General features: G+C 43.6%; 1 protein-coding gene across 1 annotated transcript in view; it reads right to left on the bottom strand.

Annotated features, from left to right (window-relative positions):
• Positions 1 to 20,625, bottom strand: part of ADARB2 (adenosine deaminase RNA specific B2 (inactive)) — a gene marked incomplete at both ends in the record, with an annotated part of 309,097 nt that overhangs the window by 16,859 nt on the left and 271,613 nt on the right. The window contains 2 exons of the mRNA XM_084306904.1: positions 2,478 to 2,646; positions 19,353 to 19,504. Coding sequence (XP_084163030.1) covers positions 2,478 to 2,646; positions 19,353 to 19,504 — 321 coding nt within the window. The remainder of the gene's footprint in view (positions 1 to 2,477; positions 2,647 to 19,352; positions 19,505 to 20,625) is intronic.

Genomic DNA, 20,625 nt, shown 5'->3' on the forward strand with positions numbered 1-20,625 from the left:
TGGCTATCCTCTGAGCAGGAAGAACATAAATTGTTAGATATAAGATTTATAGAATGTTATTCACTTTTCTGGGTAACTCTATTCTTGGATCTTTGATATTCTGATAGCAATGTCCTTTGCAAATAATGCAAAATGATGTATATTTTAGCAGCTGGTTAGGTTCTCAAGAGGAAATGTTCTCTAATAGCCCAGTGTTCCTGAGGGGCTTTTACAAGCAATAAAATCCAAAGTATACAAGTCAGATTTTTGTCAAATCTTGGTTATACAAACATGAATTTCAGCTCTGGAGATTTTTATTTTTCTCATTGCTAGACAAGTCCAGATGATGTGAAACTAGATTCCTGCATCCTGCAGACATTTGACGAGTCAACTCTCGTTGTGTTAGAGCAAATATTTGAAATCTGATGAATGGCATGGAAACCACTTTCTGATTTCTCGACTGGGGCAGAGAGGGGGGGAAAGGGCCCTCGCACACCAATATCATTGTTCACCAAACTCCACTCCTGTCTGTACTTTCTACATCCAGAGATAAAGGCAAAAAAGTACTCTATATGTGATGACACATAGGTGAGGTGAAATCTTTGACTTCTTCTCTGTATGGGTGAGGAGGATAAGAAGGACAAAGGTTGATCATAGATCGTATTTAATATGGTAAACTGAAATTTGGGATCAAGTTTATTGAATATGTCATATCCAAGCCTTTTCTCACCAGTCTTTGCTAAGCCCTACATAACATTTCTAGCAGCCAAAAATCACTGACAACATACTCACCAGCAGCTTGCCCTGCAGGGACTGCTTATTTTCTACCATGATAGACATGTTTTTGTGAACATTTCCTGTATTGGTGCTTTGCTTTCAATACCACAGTGATTCCCAAATTAGAACTTGTGAGCCCAACAGAAGTTATGACGCAAAGATGAGTAGTTTGGAGGCTGTTTTTTAATCCTGGAGTTTTGTAATCCTGGAAAAATCCTGGTAGATTCTTTTTTCCTCACAGACATTAATGCTGCTTAGACATGTGGCAACAAGGAAAGGATTCACTGAACGTGCTTAGCAGATGTGCTTGGAGAAAAACTAGCTTCTGCGAGTGTGTATTACAGTCAGCATCCACATCAACACCGTTTGCAAAGCTGATATTTAATTCACTGGCTAATGACATTCAAAACCACGGAGAGTGCAATATTTCAATTCTCAAACTTGAATTTTTTCTTTTATCTTTTTTTTTTTTTTTTTTTTTTTTTTGAGTCTGAATTTGGAAAACCCAGCTGCATCTAAAACAGTGTGGGAGATCCACTGAAAACAGTTTGGGTTTTCTTTTATCTCTTTATGAATAAATGAAAATATTATAGCAGAAGATGCTCTTTATCTGTCATGCAAGCACAACATTTGTGATGATTACGCTTAGCAGAGTGTGGATTTTGTGTTCTGTCTTTTGAGCCTGTTAGTATTTACATTTGCTGGTTCAGTCGTACATTTTTTTGCCAAAACGCCAGGCTTTGCTAAGCCTACAGACCAATTGAACTTTAGTAGGTCATCTGGTTAAAGCTAAGTGAATAATTTATACATTTACATTAAACAAAAGCTTTATACTTTTTAAAAAGATTTTGCTTATATTGGCTTTTAATGATTGGGCCAGATTCTCAACTGCTGTAATTTAGCTGAGTTCTTAGGAACGATATTTCAGCAGAGAATTTGATCGTAACATTTACATTTTTATAGTTATAATGCAGTGTATTTTACATGGAGAGCTGCATCTATACACATTATATATATAATTATGAGCATAAGTATACATGCATGTAGAGGTATATACTGATTGTATAAGTATGCATCCAACTGCACATGCTTTGTTTTCAGTTTGTGATAACCATCATTTGTTATCACTTAATGCTCTAAATAGAGAAAGGCAAGTATGATGACATCTTAAGTGCCACCATGGAGTAATTATGAAATATTTGTAAATGGCAATTATTCTCCATAAAGATATGTCATATTTACAAGACAGAGTGGAAAGCCACGGAGGTGGCTGTGACAAGAGAGCTCTGCAATGACATTCAAACTATTAGCAATATTCTTAACAGTATTTAGGGCACTTTATTGGTGCAGATGAGGTAAGCTTATCTGCATGATGGTTGGTTTGCAAGTTTTGCAGTAAATGATCCAATAAGAGCAATAAGATGTATTTTATTTGCACACTGAAATTCTACTGGCAGAAAATGCTGAAAAGAGGGTTTATATTTTTGTCACACTGTAAAGAGCAACTAACGACCCATGGAGAATTTGGGAAAACGTCCTATTTACATTCCATCCTATTTATAGGGTCTATCTTTGCATACAAAGGCAGTCTTTGTTTCTGCAGGTTTTGTCAGCACCTGTGAGTTATTCCCCCACCAGTAGCCATCGTTTTTTTGTGGCATCAAACTTCATTTCCACATGCAAAGAGATTCATGATGCACATGCATCTGGTGGTACGGTACCTGGCGATTTTGTCTGTGCAGGACATGGTGATGAGCTGCTCTCCCAGCAGCACGCCGTCCCATGTCTGCGCCGCGTTGTGGCACCGGACGGGTATGGTTCCTTCTCCAGACTCGATCTTTGTTCGGAGGTGCCCTCGGTATTTTCTCACTATGTGCTTGCTGCTGTTCACTGCACAAAATGAAGACAAAAATGGCAATAGTTAATTTTTTCAGATGCCTTTTGAAAGAAACAGGCTGTGGTGACACCATGGCTTGCATTTGCCTGTGGAAGGCCTTGAAGTTGGGTGCAAAATTAGGTGAGGCTATAGCTGAAGAAAGGAGTACAGTGGAGAAAAGCATGATTTATTTTTCACATAAATCAAAAGTTTTACATCATAGATTCACAGAATCATTAAGGTTGGAAGAGACCTCTGAGATCATCTGGTCCAACTACCTACCTACTGCCAATGTCACCACTAAACCATGTCCCTAAACACCACGTGCAACCTTTCCTTGAACATCCCCAGGGATGGTGACTCCACCACCTCCCTGGGAAACTTGTTCCAGTGCTTGACTGCTCTTTCTGAGAAGAAATGTCTCCTAATCTCTAACCTAAACCTCCCCTGGCACAACTTGAGGCCATATCACTAGTTATCTGTCTACTAGTTACCTGTGAGAAAATGCTGAGCCCCATCTCCCCACACCTTCCTTTCAGGTAGTTGTAGAGAGCAATAAGGTCTCCCCTGAACACCCTCCAGACTAAACAAACCCAGGTCCCTCAGCTGCTCCTCATATGACTTGTGTTCCAGGCCCTTCATATACATGTATGTTGACATCACATAAATTGAGGTCACATTGACGTTCTCTTCCATATTTGAAAAGAACAGAGATGATTTTCTTTTTTAAAGAAGCAACATGATATTTTTTTCTCTTTTCTTTTTCTTTCAATCTTATAAGATTGAGCTGTTTGCTTAAATTCCCTCTGTAGTCCCCCTACACAAGGGAGGTACGCTGCTGTCTTGTGCCATACTGGTCTCTGACATTGCCATTCGTCACTTCAGCGATATCACACATTTGAGGACAAGGTGACTGCTGTTGGGGTGGTGAAGGGCACACAGCTAATACATGTACCCTGTGCCTCGGTGAGCTTGCCTCACAGATATACAGTGAGTGAAAAATATAGTGACATTTCTGAAGTACTTTGCCATAATTTTTTACTTTTTATAAAAGGTCATTATTGAAATTACTCTTACTGTCTTATCATGCTTCCTTGTTCCTGAGTATTTTGGTAGTAAAAGAACAGCATTGTAGGAGCAAGGAAATCCTCTGGGTCTGCTCACTGTCTTACCTCAGAGGGTTTTGTTGGAGGACACCTGAAGAATACCTTTTCTGTGCAACAGACCTTTTATATTTTAGCTCAAAGGAAAAGAAGCAGAGATGGTACAAGGTGGCCTTTGCTTTCCAGGAAAGGAATACTAATTCCACAGACATGAGGGTTTTGACCATATTTGCAGGTCTCCCGCTTATTTTTCCATGGCCAGCTCCTTAGCTGGACCAGGAGGTTTCTGCTGGTGAAGGCGATGCTCCTCAGCCCTTAGTGTGCTATGGGGTTGCCTGGCCTCATTCTTCACACTGAGTAACACTGGGATGTCACAGGTTGACTGCTCAAACCTCTGGCCATGAGCGGCTGGGTGTGTGGATGCTCCCCAGCCACCCGCTCTCTCCCTCCTGCCACTTCTCATCTTTGCCTTGTAGGACTGCTACCTGCACTGCGAGCTCTGGTTGAAGCAATTGATTGACTTTGGCTGCTGCCAATGGATGGCTTACAAAAACAGAATGGGAAAATAAATCACTTCAGCCCACTGGGATTAGCAGAAGCAGCAAACACATGTAGAACAGCAGAGTCAGCTGTGACCTGCCAGCAGACGTGGTGGCTGAGCCCCTGCAGATCATTCCTTTTGGATCCCTTCCTGCTTTTTTAAAATTCAATGTGGGGATGTACATGTGGGCAGCTGGCTGGACCAGGTATTGACTGGATTAAGCGGCCAGAGCCAAAACTGATTCCCACCCAAAACCAGGCTTCATCATACCTGAAAAGTTTGCAAATGCTGCAAACTGCTGCTCTGGGAGCTGACTTGGGGGAAAGTGGTTATTGCACTGCCATCCCCACTAACTGCTGTGTCCCTGGTGGGAGACATGGTGGGTACTGTCAAACTTTGGTCAAAAAAATAAAAAAAAATCCCAGCCTCTTGGAGACGTCTCAGATCCCTCTGCCCTCAAGTTGGGTTGTGCCAGCTCTGGAGGGAAACCATCCCCATGGCTGTGTGCTCTGCCCACAGGTACATCTCTCCTGCCGGGGGTCCCTCCTGCAGTGTTGTTCAGAGGATGTTATGTGCATGGGATTAGCTGTCTGGGAACCAGTCCATATTCTTCTGGTGTCTCTGCAGGCAACTTTTTTAAATGCTTCTGAGCAGTGATGAGCAGCGTATTTTATTATTAAACAACAGAGGGATGGGGAAGGAAGCATGAAATTTGGACAACAAAAGGAGAAAGTGATCACTTCTGCCTAACAAATGTGTCTAGCTGTGCAACAGAGGAAATGTACAGCAAAGCCACTTTGCCTCAGTCTGATCACACTGAGATCTGGAGGTATGGCAGAGCCAGACCTCTGCCAGGGGAGCAGTGAAGAGTGACTCAAGAGGCTATAGCTGTTTCGTCTGGAAGAAAGTTTTACTTTAAGTAAATTGGTTCTCTTTTCCTAAGCTTTCCCGCAGGTAAAATGAAGATAATGATGCTTCCTTGTTCTGCGAATTCATTTAAAGGTACTGCTCAAAAGCTATTTATGAAAGCCAGATGTTACTCTTTCAATAAAGATCTACCACAGGAGTCCACCTGCAGGAAATCCCCTAGGAAAAAATGATTTGTTAGTGTTTCTTTCCTCATCTTGTTTTTTTTTTTTTTTTTTTTTTTTTTTTTTTTTTTTTTTTTAAGAATATTTTCTCTAGCTGGGTCTCTCTCACATTTTTGACCTCTCTCTATTTTTTTCTTATTTTTTCAGCTCCTGCTCTGAACCTCTCCTGTACAAAGACTGGTCTCCTTGACCACTCTCTGTTTCAACTAGTTCTCCATATGCTTTGCATACGTGCAAGGGGCCATGCAACTGCTAGGGAATTTTATTGACCACATGACAAGATGAGCATCCCATTGGGTACGTAATTTTGATTTCACTATATATATATATATTACTTTATCTAGGGAGTGGCAAGGCATCCCCCAGCATGGTGACAAAGAGGGGGAGAGAGCCAGTTCAGGAATAAAAATATCAGCAGCCCTGCAAACAGCTGCTGAGCATTTGAGGAATTTAAAGCAGAGGCCAACAAGTTGAATGCAGAGGACCTTAAACATTTCTGTGAGTTTTGAGGGAGTTACTTATCTAATTTTTATTTGTCTGGATGTACAAAGGCCAAAGTACTCTAGGTCTGGTTGCTCTTGTAGCATCTCAGAGCTGGCCTTCAAGTACCAGGAACTGAAACTAAAGTTTTTTTAAAGCGTTAAGAAGTGTGTGTGACTACACAGATCACCTCACTTTCCAAATGCTCACACTAACTCAGCCCATGTATCAAACTTCGCTCCCCGCACTGTGTGCCCTGCCCAAGGTGCAGCCAAGCAGGCAGCATTAGCTGATAGGATTCAGGCTGCTGAGGCCAGCGTACACTCACCCTGGGATGCACTTCCACAGCACCGATAAGGGGTTTTAGCTGCTCAACTGCTATTAAATTCAATGAATAGGGTGTGACTAAAACCCTCTGCTGTGCTGCCTGTCTCAGGCTGCTCTCATTACTGGGATAGCTGGCGCATATGCCCCAAAAAGAGCCGTAGAACATACAGAAAATACTAATAACCCAGACTTCTGAATACTTTCAGATTGGCAACAATTAAATAAATCCAGATCCACATTTGCAACACACCTAGATCCTTTTTAATGTCATTAAATAGTGCAGGGAGATACAAATATTGAGGAAAGAAAAAGATGTCTCGTGTTTTGCACTGAAGCTGCAGACAGACTCCAGCACATGAGCTGCTTGCTGGCAGTAAGAAATGCAGTCTGCTTGCTGGAACAGTCTGCTATGGATCATTTTAAAGCAGCCTCAGAAATATATTTATTTATGTAACAAAGTCACAAACTACAGCCTACTGCTGTTCTGCTGTTCAGTATGATCAAAGCGTCAGTGACTACGAGCATTTCTGATCTTTGCTGTGCTGCTCCTCCAACTGCTTAATCTCAGCTAATTGCAGGGGAGAAGGCGTCTGAGGATGCCACTTCAACCAGAACAAAATGTCAATTCAAACCGGAATTGGAAAGGACAAATTTAAAAATCATTTGGAGTGGATTTATGATGTGTGCTGTGCTCAGATGTGGAAATTACTCCTGAGAGTTTCTAAGATAAAAAGGTGCTGGATTATTAATTATTGGATTATAAATTTACACAGGTGGCTTGTATTCAAAATAGCATCTTGAAATCCACTGATTTCAAGGCTCGACCCTTATTTTCACATTTTCTCCAGGACCAGTTCTGGCTTAAATGGTAATGAAAAAAGCCACTCCATATTTATTATTTAGTTGAAGAGTGAAGAGGAAATGGACGGTGATTAAACAGAATCACACGAGTAAGGCTCTGTCTGAAATTTTGCTTGACTGCCTCCAAGGTTCATTTTCTATTTCCCTGCTTCAGTGGAGGCCGTTCTCTCCTCATGAAGGAAGAAATAAAGCAGCATATCTTGCATTTTTTTTTTCTCAGTGCTGGACCTTCCATTCATCAGCATAGTTTATAAAGCTTCCTTAAAGTGGTTTGAAACAAAGGGGTGGAAAGAGAGGTGTTAACATCTGACTACCTTTGTACTTTGATGGTTATTAGAGATGCACATTCCTCAAGCAGATGCTGGATAAATGTACAACATTGCAGTTTCTGGAAGTGTTGCAGTGAGCATCGCAGCATTCTGAGAGCCTTGGACATGTCTGCTTTGCTGGTAAGTGGCTGGCCAGATAAATCTCTGCCATGTTGTGCTTTGGCAACCAGCAGAGAGCAAGGCTAAGGTGCAGTGGCCCAGCTTTTGGAAGCAAGAAACTTTAGGGATATTTTGAAAGGAGGCTGAGTTTAGGAAAAAAGAACAGGGCTTCTCACAAAGGGCTAAGTTGAATTGTGGCTACTGATGGTGGGATTCATCGCACCCAGAGCCAGGTAGATAGAGGCAAAGGTCTCATCTGAGGGTCTGTGGAGCTCCCTCTGTGGCAAGTGAAGCGATGTGTCCTTCACCTGGGAATGTGCACCTGGCTTACACTAGTCAAATGTACATGGAGGTGAATCCCTCAAAGTCCAGACGTTTTTTAAATGCAGGCCAGGAGGCCTGTTACATATCCAGGAAGCTCTTCTGCTCACTGCCAGAGCCATGCAGTGCCTACAATGTCGTGCCAGAGCTCAGTTCACATCTGGGGTTTGGACCATGTCATTAAGCCAGATATACACATCTAAGTACCGAACACGTACTTTATCCAAGAACACCTGTGATCTATAGAACTGGAATTAAAAGTTGAATTTGAACTTCTTCACCCTTTCCCTCCACTGTGCATCTTTCCTTGCTGAAATCCTGGCTTTGGACAGCAGTCAGGTAGCCCATGGTCTGATGGAAGTTGCTAACTTTACGATGGTATTCCTTCTTCTCATCATTAATCCTCAAATAACATTTATGAATCTTTCTACTTCTTCCATAATTTCTCATCTATCAGTAGTTTCAAGTGATGTACAGATAACGTACAGATAACAAAGTGAAGGGAATCCGCCCATTCATTCTGCATCAATATGTGGCACTGCAAATGCCACATGGAGGCAAATGCCTCCACATATGATCAATGAAGGGCAAAATTTCACCTCTTCAGGTGACACAGAACTTTTATAAAGACTTTTTATTATATTTGCAGAACAATATGAAATGCATTGCATGCTCATCCTAGGGGGAGGAGTTGGCTACTTTTATGAAACTAACTGCTAGCATAGGAAACTGTGCTCTAACACAAGAAACCCATTTTGATATTGGACTAACTTCTAAGTGAGCCCTGGTCTCTCATCAAGCTTTAACCCTTTGGGACAAAAAAATAACAAAACAAAAAAACAAACCAAGCCAAACCAAAAAAACAAACAAACAAACAGCAAAAACAAAACAAACAAACAAACAAGCAAACAACCAAAAAAAAACAAACAAACAACCAACAAACCACAGAAATACATCAAAGTATGTACCTTGCAAACAAGTTCTCCATAAAGTCTTTGAGGAACCCCTGGGATCAAAATATGAGTAACTAATGAAAATTCTCTTTAAAACAATTTGTTGACAACAAAATCATGCCCAGTTTTCTCTGAGAGCTATAAATAACTGCTACAGGCAAGGAGGAATGAACAGTCCTGGGTCAGGGATCCTTCACGCCACCCACAAATCCAGGCTGGAGACTCCAGCCTGCTCTGGAGGAGAAATGCATTAGTATGTTAAAGACAAAAGCACAGGATCCGTCAGTGGAATTAAGATTCTGTGCATGTGGCAATCAAGGAAAGTAAAACTCAAACACTTCAGGATTATTATTTTTAATTACTAATTGCTCCTCTCATCTAAAATTAGATGCGCAGTGCCATTGCTTTGGAAGTATAGAGGCCCCTGAAGAGAAAAGTTTGGAGACCTGGCAAAAGGTTGTGTCAGCACTGTGAAACTCCATGATGGAGAAAACTTCTGCCTTTCATTAGCCTCATCTCCAGCCACAGAGGCAAACCAGTTGGACTCCAGCAATGATCAGATGTTCTCTGGTAGCATGGACTGCTGATGCCTAGGTTATCAGCTGAGCAAAGCCAGGGCAGCAGTGGGAGATGCATGGGGACAGCAAGAGACTTGGTGGTGTGCCATCAGCTGGAGACCACCAGCAGGGACCAATGCGTCACCTATGTAATCAGCTATGCATCTTCTGCCTGTTTTCAAAGAAAATGGAAAAAGCTTTTCTCTTAAAGCTGGGCTTTATCTTTTAAATGTGCTTTCTGTGAAAAATTGTCAACATTCCTGGAATTGCCCATTTGGTGACAATTTTATTCCCTGCCATGTTTTAATCAAAAAGTTTACACAAACAGAGGCAATGTACTATTCATCATAACCCTCTTTTCTTTATCAAAGAAACATGTTGTTATTCATGTGAGTTTGGGGTTTTTGTTGTTGTTTGGAAATTGGAATCTTCAAGAGTGATTTGGAAAAAAAAAGTTAAGAAAGAAGCCAGCAAAATATGAAAATAGAAAACGAAGCCCAGGAGATGGAAGGAACAGAAATCTGTCAATAATATTTCTGCTTTAAGATCAGCTTCAGCCCCTGTGAGGCTGGTACGAGCCTAGAGAGGCTGTGGTTCCTGCTGCATCACTAGACGTACTCAGCTCAGCTTCAGCTTCTGGATCTGCAGATGAAAATCACTGAGTCCTATGGTCTCTGGGTGGACAAATTTAGGCTAGATCATAAGAAGATGGTCCCCATTGGTCTTAAAAATCTATAAATTGTAATTGCTAAATTATCCTGAATAATGAATATTCTGAATATAACAGTCTTTAAAATATATAGTGCTTTCCACTTTAATACCTAATCTCTGCATTAATTACCCTTCCTCAAAGTTGTGACAGCTGGATACCTTTTATTGCCATTTTACGGGTATGGAAATAGAAATAGCCAGAGTAAAGTGAGTTCAAGGCTAGCTAGAGAAGTAGCAGCAGTGTCATAGTTAAGATTAAGCTGTGTTTGTCACGCTTACATAGCTGTCTCCAAATTTCTCTCTTCAGAAGACTCCAAGAAACTCCCCAATAGTCCAAGGAGTTTGAAAAGCCCCACAGAGATCTCAGCTGGACCTGGCGGTGCCTGACAACCTTTATAAAACTCAGCTCATGAGCTTTACCTGTGGCTCCTTCTCAGTGGAAGAGTAAATTGGACCAAATTAGAATCTGAATGGGTGCAGTTTTTACCACAGGGATTTTTTTTTTCCAGTTATGGTTTGATCTTTTCTACCCAAAATACATGCCACATTTAGATGTGTATCTCAGTCTCTGATCTCCAGTGGGCTGTTGGATGTTGGGGGTGAAACTGGAGCAGCAGTGTCCTGGAACATGTGGTCTGTTGGGCCATTCTGCAGAAGATCTCAGAGAACCTTGGAAATCATGGACAAATTCTGGGATAAGCAGCTTGTCTGGGTGAAAAGTTCTACTGCTATTCTGAAAGCCTCTCAGCCATGACCTTTTGCTGAATAAGTTAGCCTTTCTGTCATATCTGAACACTGTGTCCGAATGCAATGTTTTACCCAGCAGCAAAACCCAACAACAAAGAAAAATCAATAAATATGGTGCAATTCTCTTTGGTGATTCAAGCATTCTGTTAAAATTAGGATCTGATTATAGCTGTGGAAACCTGTGTTCCTGAGTCCTAACAAACACATTTTGCTTTACATGAAAGCTTTTCAATGCTGTGCCCAATGCTGGCTTTGAGCTCTCCATAGTTTCCAGACTCTTCTTTCTCTTTTCCAAGATAGACACACACTACACAGACATATCCATCTACAAAATCTTATTTTCTACTTTAAAACTCCCCCTGAAACAACAGAACCCAAATAAGCCAAAGCAGCCAAGCATATTACAAGGAGAGTGAATTGGGATATTTTTAATGCACTGTCAAAGTCAAAGAATTTTCTCATAATGTATTGGTTTTGACAAAGTTTTATAACAGAAACTGAAAAGAGGAGACCTGCTAGACTGTCATTTTACTGGAGATTTGATATAGGACTTGGGAGATACAGCTTCAAGTTTCTCTTTGAGCCTAAGTGCTCTTGGATGAGAAACCCACCCTAAACTAGGCATGGAAGAAAGTGAAGTTTTTTTTTTTTGTTTGTTTGTTTGTTTGTTTGTTTTTTTTTTTCCTACCTCTAGCTAGTATGCTGATAGCAAGGAGACATGAAAAATATGGGATGAGATCCCATTTTCACACAGTTACTTTATTTCAAAAATTTGCCCAGAAGGTTTTGATTCATCTCCAGCCAGTCAGTACTTTAAGACCTGAAAGTTGCCCACGTAGTTGTTATTCTCCTGTCAGCTTTAGCAAAATACCACTAAGATGCCTAACTACCCGGCCTGACAGAGATTAATAATAAAATATAAAGCAACAGCAAACTTTGAAAAGATGAGTAATTGGTACCAAAATCTTCTTCCTGTATAGCAAAACCTCCTTCAAAGGCCCATTCTGGGCATGATAACACCAACACCAGACCCACCTGTGCTTTTGCAGCCTCACCTCACCCTGACCTCAGCCTTTCTAAACCAGGGGATTACTTGTTTCTCTGCTAGGTTTAGGGATTAGAGATGAATTTAGGCATTGGCAAACCAACCAGTACGGCAGGCTGTTTAGGACAACAGACATCCTATGGATTACCAAAACCGATGGGATTTTCAGCAGTCAGATGCTGGGGGAGGAAGAGCTTCTTGCAGCACCGCAGGTGAGTCAGAGCACTGCCTGCAGGCCTCGTGTAGGGTGTTGGAAGAGGAAGAAAAGCTCTGCTCATCCCAAAGCTCTGTAGAGCCCTCCCCACTCCTCGCAGGCCTTACGTTGCTGTCTGTTACCCACCAGCCACTGAATCTGACCATTACCAACCCCCTCAGGCTTCCCATCCTCTCCATGGCCCTCCTGTCCAAGGTCCCACTCCTCCTTCACCACACTTCCTTCTCCTCAAATCCCTTTTCCCACCTCTTCCAGAAGAAGTTTCCCCATGCACAGACTTATGCTGGATGTTGGGGAGAAATCCTTGAGCTGGCTACAAGCAGCACCACCTCCACACCATGAATGTCATGCATGTGCAGGAGAGCACTAGCCAGAAGTGATGGGGCTGTGGCCATGGTTTCCATACAGAGTTAATTTCAGCAAAAGCAGCCACACTGAAACAGCATTTCATCACTGTGGGAGGACTGTGTTAGAGAAAAGGGCAATTGTATTGGAAGCTGATGAGTTGCTACTGGATCTGAGCAGGGACATAAGTTCCTTGGCAAGCCAGCTTCTAGCTACCTGTAGAAAGTCTTTGTGTTTCCTCTGTATTTACTTTGGCAAATTGAGGCTATGATGGTGGTACATGCAGAAAGGGGCCATTGCTTCAATAGGACTTGAGGCTGGCAAAGATGCTATGCTCATCCCCCAAACCCAAACAGTTTGGACCATCCCAGTCTAGCCCTAATGAAACAAAAGGAAAATTTCACCTCAACTTCTTTAATAAACAGATCCCAAGTCCCTGAAGCAATTCAACAGCCTCATGCTGCGTCTGCCATTCCTGCAGTATCCTGTAAATGACAAAGCAATCTGGGCTGACTACAAAAATTCATCCAGTGCTGGGATTATTTCTCTTGAGGCAGTGTTCAGTGTTACAGCCTACAGTGCTGTGTGTATTTTTTTTTTCATTCATGTTACTTCTGGGCATGGTTCTCTATGATAATTTTTTTTTTCCTGAGGTCCCCCAAGGTATTATTCTGCTCAGTCACATGAAAAATAGGAAAATAATGCACCTTCATCCCAGTGCCACAGACGGGTCATTCATCAGCGTAAAATCAACTTTACAACCTAGGAGGAAGCTGCTTCACGCACTGAATAACTACGAATTTCCACAGTGGATTCCCAAGCTGCAGCAGGCCAGCAGTCACAATGGAACAAAATGATACCTGGGAGAACTTGTACAATGGAAATAAATAGTGTCCAGGCCCCAGTGATGACAGATAGCTACCCCTGATTTTCCTAACAAGGGCATCTATCAATCTGTTAGAACCTGTGATAGCTACAGATATTTGATTTCTTTTCAGGTCACTGAGTTATTTAGATGGTTCTTCTTGCAATGCCTTTTCTTCCTCAGTGTCTACTCACAAGAACAGATTTTTTTCCATTTAGACAAAGCATGGGATTGGCAGAAGGAAGGCGGAGATTTCTCCCCTTGCACTTCTGTAGTGGGTTTACGTGGCAAGGTTTTGGTAGCAGGGGGCCATAGGGGTGGTTTCTGTGAGAAAGATCTAGAAGCTGTCCCATGTTTGGGAAGGGCCCCATTGTTTTCCAGAGCTGAGCCAATAAGCGATGTTGTTTTGTGCCTCTGTGAGAGCATATTTAAGACAGGGAAAAAACGCTGCGCCACACAGCAGCTGGGAGAGTGAAGGGAGTGAGGAACGGCACCAAGGTCAGTGTAGAAGGAGGGGGAGAGGTGCTCCAGGTGCCGGAGCAGAAGTCCCCTGTGGCCTGTGGTGAGGACCATGGTGAAGCAGGATGTCCCCCTGCAGCCCATGGAGTACCACGGTGGAGCAGAGTTCCATGCTGCAGCCCGTGGAGGAGACCACGGTGGAGCAGGTGGCCCTGCACCGACGGAGGCTGCCGCCTGTGGAAGACCCCTGACGGAGCAGATTCCGGGCCGGACCTGTAGCCCGTGGAGAGGAGCCCACGCAGGAGCAGGTGATCTGGCAGGAGCTGCTGCCCATAGGGGAGCCAGTTTGGAGCAGTTTTCTCCTGAGGGATGGACCCCGTGGTATGGACCCATATCTGGAGCAGCTCTGGAAGAGCTGCTGCCTGTGGGAAGCCCACGCCGGATCAGTTCATCAAGGACTGCATCCCGTGGGTGGGACCCCACAGCACAGGGGACGAGAGTGACCGAGAAGGAGCGGCAGAGAAGTGCTGTAGACTGACCATAGCCCCCATTCCCCCATTCCCCTGCGCCGCTCGGGGGGAGGAGGTGGAAGAGGGTGGATGGGGGGGAAGGTGCTTTCGGTTTCTTTCCTTTGTTTCTCACTTCTCTAGCTTGTTAGTAATGAGCAATAAATCTTACTATCTTCTTATGCTGAGTCTGTTTTGCCCGTTACAATAATTATTGCATGATTTTCTCATCCTTATCTCAACCCTTGAGCCCTTTTCACATATTTTCTCCCCATTCCTCTTTGAGGAGGGGGAGTGAGAGAGCGGCTGTGGTGGAGCTCGGCTGCCCACTTGAGCGGAATCACGACAACTTCCAATAACATTCCCCCAAACCAATGCTGTTGGGTGTGATTCTAGCCCAGGTGGCGTCTGTCATAAACACCTTCACTGTATTTGCACCCTGCTACCTGCCTGCAGGACCCTGAATACAGAGGTCTGGGGCTGAGAGTCTCCTGATAGCTGCAGATCATTTGTGTTCCTCTCTTGCAGATGGACAGGTTCCTTAGCTTCTATTTGAACCTGGCCCTCTTCAGATACTTTGCCCAGGACAGGACTTTCAGATAATCTGGTTTGGGTATCTTATGCTGCTGCAATCTGGGTCAGCCCCATCTGAACACAGGGCTGATTCTCTGGTGTGAGCAGAGCACCCCTTCAAGGCAACACCATCTCTGGGGGTTAACAGAGGCCATCTCGTCTGAGCATGGGACGTAAAATCCAGCAGCCAGAGCCGCAAGCAGGGAAAGCACAGGTTTGTACAGGGAAAGCATGCTCGAATTAGAGAGGGCAAACTTGTCTTACAGGGTACTCCTCAGCTCTCCAGCTTCTGGGAAAACTCCAGTGCACATCTTCTCCCCACCACATCACCTACTAAGGCAATGATCCAGCTCACGTGGTCGCAAGTGGATCCTGTTTAGATGAGAGCGCTGCTGAATGTGTGTGCATGAGAGCTTCAGCACAGCTGTAGGTTAATAGACAAGCAGGAGGAAGACCCCATGTGGAGCAGATGCAATGGTGTGTTTCAGACCCAAAGGGAGTGTGGGATAAAACGGGAGCTGGGCTATCAAGGAGTCAATGGTACAAGGCAATACAGCATGTTAGCAAGAGATAGAAAAACAGCCCAGGGGACAAGAATGGAGACAAGCCCTGGGGCAGATTCTGTTCATCTCTTTCACAGTCCATGTAGTGAAAAAAAAAGAGAGTGCATCTTTAGGAGAAAGATGGACAAAGAGGTAAAATCCTGCCAGGGAAGGACTAGTGGAGAAGTGGAGGATTTATTAGCTCAATTTTTAAGCAATTCATTTTGCTTTTCAAGAGGTTCTTAAATAATAATAAAAAAGAAGCCAGCGAGTCAAGAAGCCCTAAATTAGCTAGAAAGGTACTTCAGCAAATCAAGGGCTTGATTGTTCTATGGCTTGCCCTAGATTCAGGAAAAGGTGTAAAATATGCAACAGTTACTGTAGGGCTAGCTGTCCCCACGGCTGCAGCTCCAGCTCAGGAGATGGAGTATGTGTGCTGTAATGGGAAATGCCAGTCTCCTTGAAACCTCCAGGAAATCAATGTTAACTTTGTGCTGGGATACTGCTGGCAGAAGGCAGAAATACAGGCATACCTTGCTCAGATGTACACAGAAGAAAAGAGTACTGGAGAAGGAGATGAGCTGGCCTCCAGCACCAAACTAAAGCAGGGCAGATGTGTGTGAAGGAGCAATTAGAGAGAGTGGTGAGGGCATTGGGAACTTGCTGTTTCATGATATAGTTGGGCTACAACCTTGTGGCTGGAAAATAAGGAAGGGAAGAGAGTCTTTGGATGGAGAGTGGCTGAGAAGAAGGAGCCAGGACAAATCCATATAAACTCTCACAACAGCCTGAAAACCCTCTGGTATTTCCCAGCCTCTCATTCCTGCGACACCACTGAACCTGGCTGGTCTCTCCTCCTGTTCACTTCTTTGACCCTCATCCCCTACTTTCTTGGATTTTACCAGCCTCTTCCAAAGCTTCAAATTTCCTTGAATCCCCTCAGAAACTCTTCCAGCTGCGTGACCTAGAGACAGCAAAAAGAGTTAGAAAACTTCACTCCATGCTCACAGCAGCCCTGTACCAGCTGGCTCTTTGCCTCTTTGTTAGAGCTGGCTTGGGATACATCAACAAACAAGTTGGATCCCCTCAGACCAATGAAGGGCATCATTGCAAATCAATGCACAATTTGCTCTCTTTGGCCCTAATCTCTTACTTTTCTGAGTGAAGCTAGCATGGGTGTGGACTCCCTGACCTCTCCTGCTCTGCATTGCAGCCATTCCCAGGAACCATGGTAAGGTCAGATTTTTACACATGCCATTGACTTGGTACCCAGCACTATCCAGCAAGAAATAAACTGGGTTTCAAGTGCATGCTAGCTTATCTCCTCCCTTACCAGAACAAAGCTCATAAGAAGAAAATGTGAGGCCTCCCTGAGGGTGCTGGGAAGACACGGTGGATAATAGGAAATTTTTGGAAGGAGATTTGAGAAGTGGATTTTACTCACTCCCTATATTGATAAAGGCTTATCATACTCCTTTGCAAAAACAGAAACCACATGGCGAGACACTGTTTTTAAATGTTAATGCATCTTTAGAGAATAATCAGTAACGTTTGATGGCTTGTGCTAGCTCTAGGAGAAGCCTCTTTGTTGTTTAAGAAATGAAACAGCATTCATCTGGAGTTCCTTGTCATTACTGGATGAAAGAAAGGTTATTTCTGTAGTTAAAAAAGAGAGGGAGAGAGGGAGAGAGAGAGAAGATCTGAACGATAAACATTATAAAATACTTATCTTTCCAGATGTCTCTGGGATAATGTGAGCTAAAAGGAAATGCTTATCTCACTGAAGGACAGCTTTTGGCAACATTGCTTTTTATACAAAGCTAAATTCTCTTAAGAGCATGGGACAAAGGTAGAGGGAGCTGCTTATAGCAGTGAAATGCAAACCAGATGTGGTGCCCCTTCAAGTCCTGTTATTGAATCACTCCATAACCTTTGGTAAGCCACACAGCCCTTTGTGCCTCAGCTTCTGCATCAGGACAACAATTGGTATAAAAACCATCATGAAAAGTATTTTTGTGGCCCTGTGAATGCCAGGTGTTGTATGAAAATGTATCTCTAATGTAGCTTTCTGTATGTTGTTATCTAAAGAAGCATTCCCTCATTAGTTGGCAGATTTATGTGTTTGTTGAAGCAGTCCATGAGCCAAGCAGGGCCTGAAGCACCTGCTTCCTTGTGCATGCGAGAGCTGCATCCAGTCCCAGATAGTCCGCAATTGTTCTCAAGAACGAACCACATTTTAAAAATAATAACTAATTTTGGTGTTTCCAATTCTGGTGTTGAGAATAGAAAGCCCCAGGAAGCCTGTCTCCTGGAAAACTTGAGGGCATTTAACCAAAAATACATCTTTTCTGATGTCTTTTAATATGCACAGAAAGTGTGAGGCCAAAATCGTTTCTCATTTTTGATATTCATAGGTACTTGTTTTTAGTTTTATTTATAAGGTGATGCCTGTGTATCCTCATTTTCCTACCTCACCACAAATTTGTCTATTTGCTGCTTGCCTTCTAAAAATTTCCTTGCTTTTCTTTATTTTATATGCCCTACTGACAGAATGTAGAAATCATGTCTGGAAAGGAAGAGTATTTTCTTTCTGAATAGGTGCATTCTCTTTTCTCGCCCCAGCAAGCTGCCGTTTCACACATGACAAAAAGATTCCAGTCTGGGGAGAATAATACTTAATCGTTAATAAATAACTCATACAAATAAGAACCGGGAATGAAACCACCATCTGATGAATTTGCCTGTGAGGAAGTTAGGCCATTGTGTGACCTTGGATGATTAATTTTACATTCCTGTGTCTACGCTTTCCCCTCCATCCGTTCTTCTGTCTTGCCTGCTTCACATTCAAGGTAGTCAGGGCAAGGACTGTTTCTCATTATATGCACATTTAGCAATGAGTACTATGAGCATTATGCCACTGTAAAATGCAAGTATTGGAAACAGTGCCTAGGGGCAGCAATAAGCGTGCACCTTGTGCAGCATGCACTAGATCATGGAGTGACAGACACGTGTGACAGCAAGACACAGATCTCTTGAGTCCCCCATCCCTTGGTGGGACCAGGCCCTGAGGCCAGACAGAGGCAAAGGTGGTGCCGTGGGTTTGCAGCAGGGACATGCCTCCTCGCTGGTGGGGCAATGACAGGGATGTGCACGTCTGTGGGGGGCTGACATCATGAGATCACTGGGACGTGTGGAAAAGATGGGTTGTCCCTTCGTGGCCAACAAGCTCTGCAGGTCTCTTGGTGGCATCCACACTAACTCAAGGTCTGATTTGTTTACCTCAGTTGTGAGATCACCTGTAGAGGACAACTCCCTGTAATGTCATGTGCCTGTTTAAATATCATAGGTATGGATCCAGGGACTCCAAGGCTGGCCCTCTGGTCTCCATCTAGTTCCTCTGCCATGCAATGACCGTGTAGTTGGTCTGACCCAGGCAGGATGGTCTGTGAAGGATTCTTCCCAGAAGGGTCTTGACAATGTTTGCGACAAGAGCAGGTGGCATTTGGAGTGAACCCAACCTTCGACCAGCAGTGCAGGTGCCTTATCTCATATAATGATCTATCTCAGGCTCCAACCACTGCAGGTTGGACAGCTCAGGTCTGGCATAAACTCAGCCCCTCAGACCATCCATACTGCCTAAGCCTTGATGCATGCAGCCCTGGCTGGATACCTGATCCTCTAGTCCAGTCCATGGCCAAGAATCTGTTTGATTGTGAGGACCCTTCCCAAAGCATTTTTTTTAACACTGGGGTTGCATTTCCCAGCATAAAGTGAAGGCTTTGGGGTATTGCCCAGCAGAGCCACGGAGCCTCAGGTAAGCAGAGCAGTTCCAGTTCTGCCCAGCTCTGATTTTCCCCCTACACCTTCCTTCCCAACACGCAGGATGGAGCACCAGTCCCACAGCCACACACATGCCACACAGCCCTGCTGTCGACTTAAACACATTTTCTGTAAGCAAACAAACAAAGAAAGAAGGTTTGGTCTTAAAACAAACAAACAAACAAACAAAAAACACACAAAGGGGAAAAATGAGAGAGAATTTTTTTCTTACAGTCGGTTGTGATTTCATAGGGGGAGTTGAGGCGTGCATCCCCGCAGGGCGAAGTGCTCACGTACAGATGGAACAGGATGTTCTCCTGCAGCCTGTAGCCTCCCTCTTTTAATCGCACAAAGATTGATCGCTCCCAGTCTTCTCGCCGTTTGCTATGATCACAAAAGAGGTTCCAGGTCATTTGTTACACGCCAAATCAGAAACATTTCTGCTCTCTCTCTGTGCTTTTCTCCCTCTGTTTGTTTGTTTTTATTAGCACCTGGCATCATATATTTTGCCTGGTGACAAGAAGAGAAAAGCAATAAGCTTCTCCAAGTGAATAAATGTTTGAAGGGGGTCAAAACTGTCAACATGCTTTTGGCTTGCTTACCTGGGATATATTCTAATGACAAAGCACGTGGATTTTTGAAGGGTAGCTCTCTTCCTCACAAGCACGGATGCATAAACACACTGATTTTAAAGAGGTTCTGGCACATAAAGAAAGGTGAAGTTTTCTTAGGCAAATCAGATCTGCTTATCAGTGTGTCGAGCCACATGTTTAAATCCTGTTAACATGACCATAACTGAGATGTGTGTTTCTATGCTCTGTTGGAAAAGGTCTCTAACAAAGCACCTAGAGTTTCTGACCCCTGCCAAGCCTCCCACTCTCCTGGCACTGCTTTTCCTCCCTGTTCAACCAGAGCCACCCATGAGCACCCCATCTAAGCCAGCAGCATCTCCTTGGTCCCTTGGTGTTTCTGGAAATCAGAAGATGTCCTGAAAAGTGCAGAGAGGACTTCTGCAGGCTTTTCTCAGCTGAGATGAAAAAGATACTTATTAAGATGAAGCTTTTATCTGCGAAGTGGTTCAGCAGCTAGATGGGGACACAGCGCTCGTATTCCATTAGCAACAGCTGCCCGGGAGGCCAAACCCTCCCCGTCCTGCAGTTTGCATCAATAGCTCACATTAGGGCTATGCTGTGGTGTGGTTTCTCAGATGATTTACATTTGTGAAGACATGGGTGATTTCTCTGACAGACAGCTGCCTCTGATATGTACATTTGGGCAACGATTATCACTTTGAAGGTGAAAATGTGATCAGTGAAATTCTAATGAAAGACTTCTTTCCCTTGGATGCCCTGGTCCTTCCCTCAAAAACTCGAGGGTCTTTTTATAGGAATGTCTCTGAGTGGAACTGCGTTTTCAGGTGATGGTTTCCCTAAGAGGCTCCTAATAAAGCCAGAGTCCTACCCATTTAATTCACCCTAGGACAGACCATTAACCGATGCAATTTC

This window comes from Netta rufina (assembly GCF_964035555.1).
Source record: "Netta rufina genome assembly, chromosome: 2".
Taxonomy (NCBI): domain Eukaryota; kingdom Metazoa; phylum Chordata; class Aves; order Anseriformes; family Anatidae; genus Netta; species Netta rufina.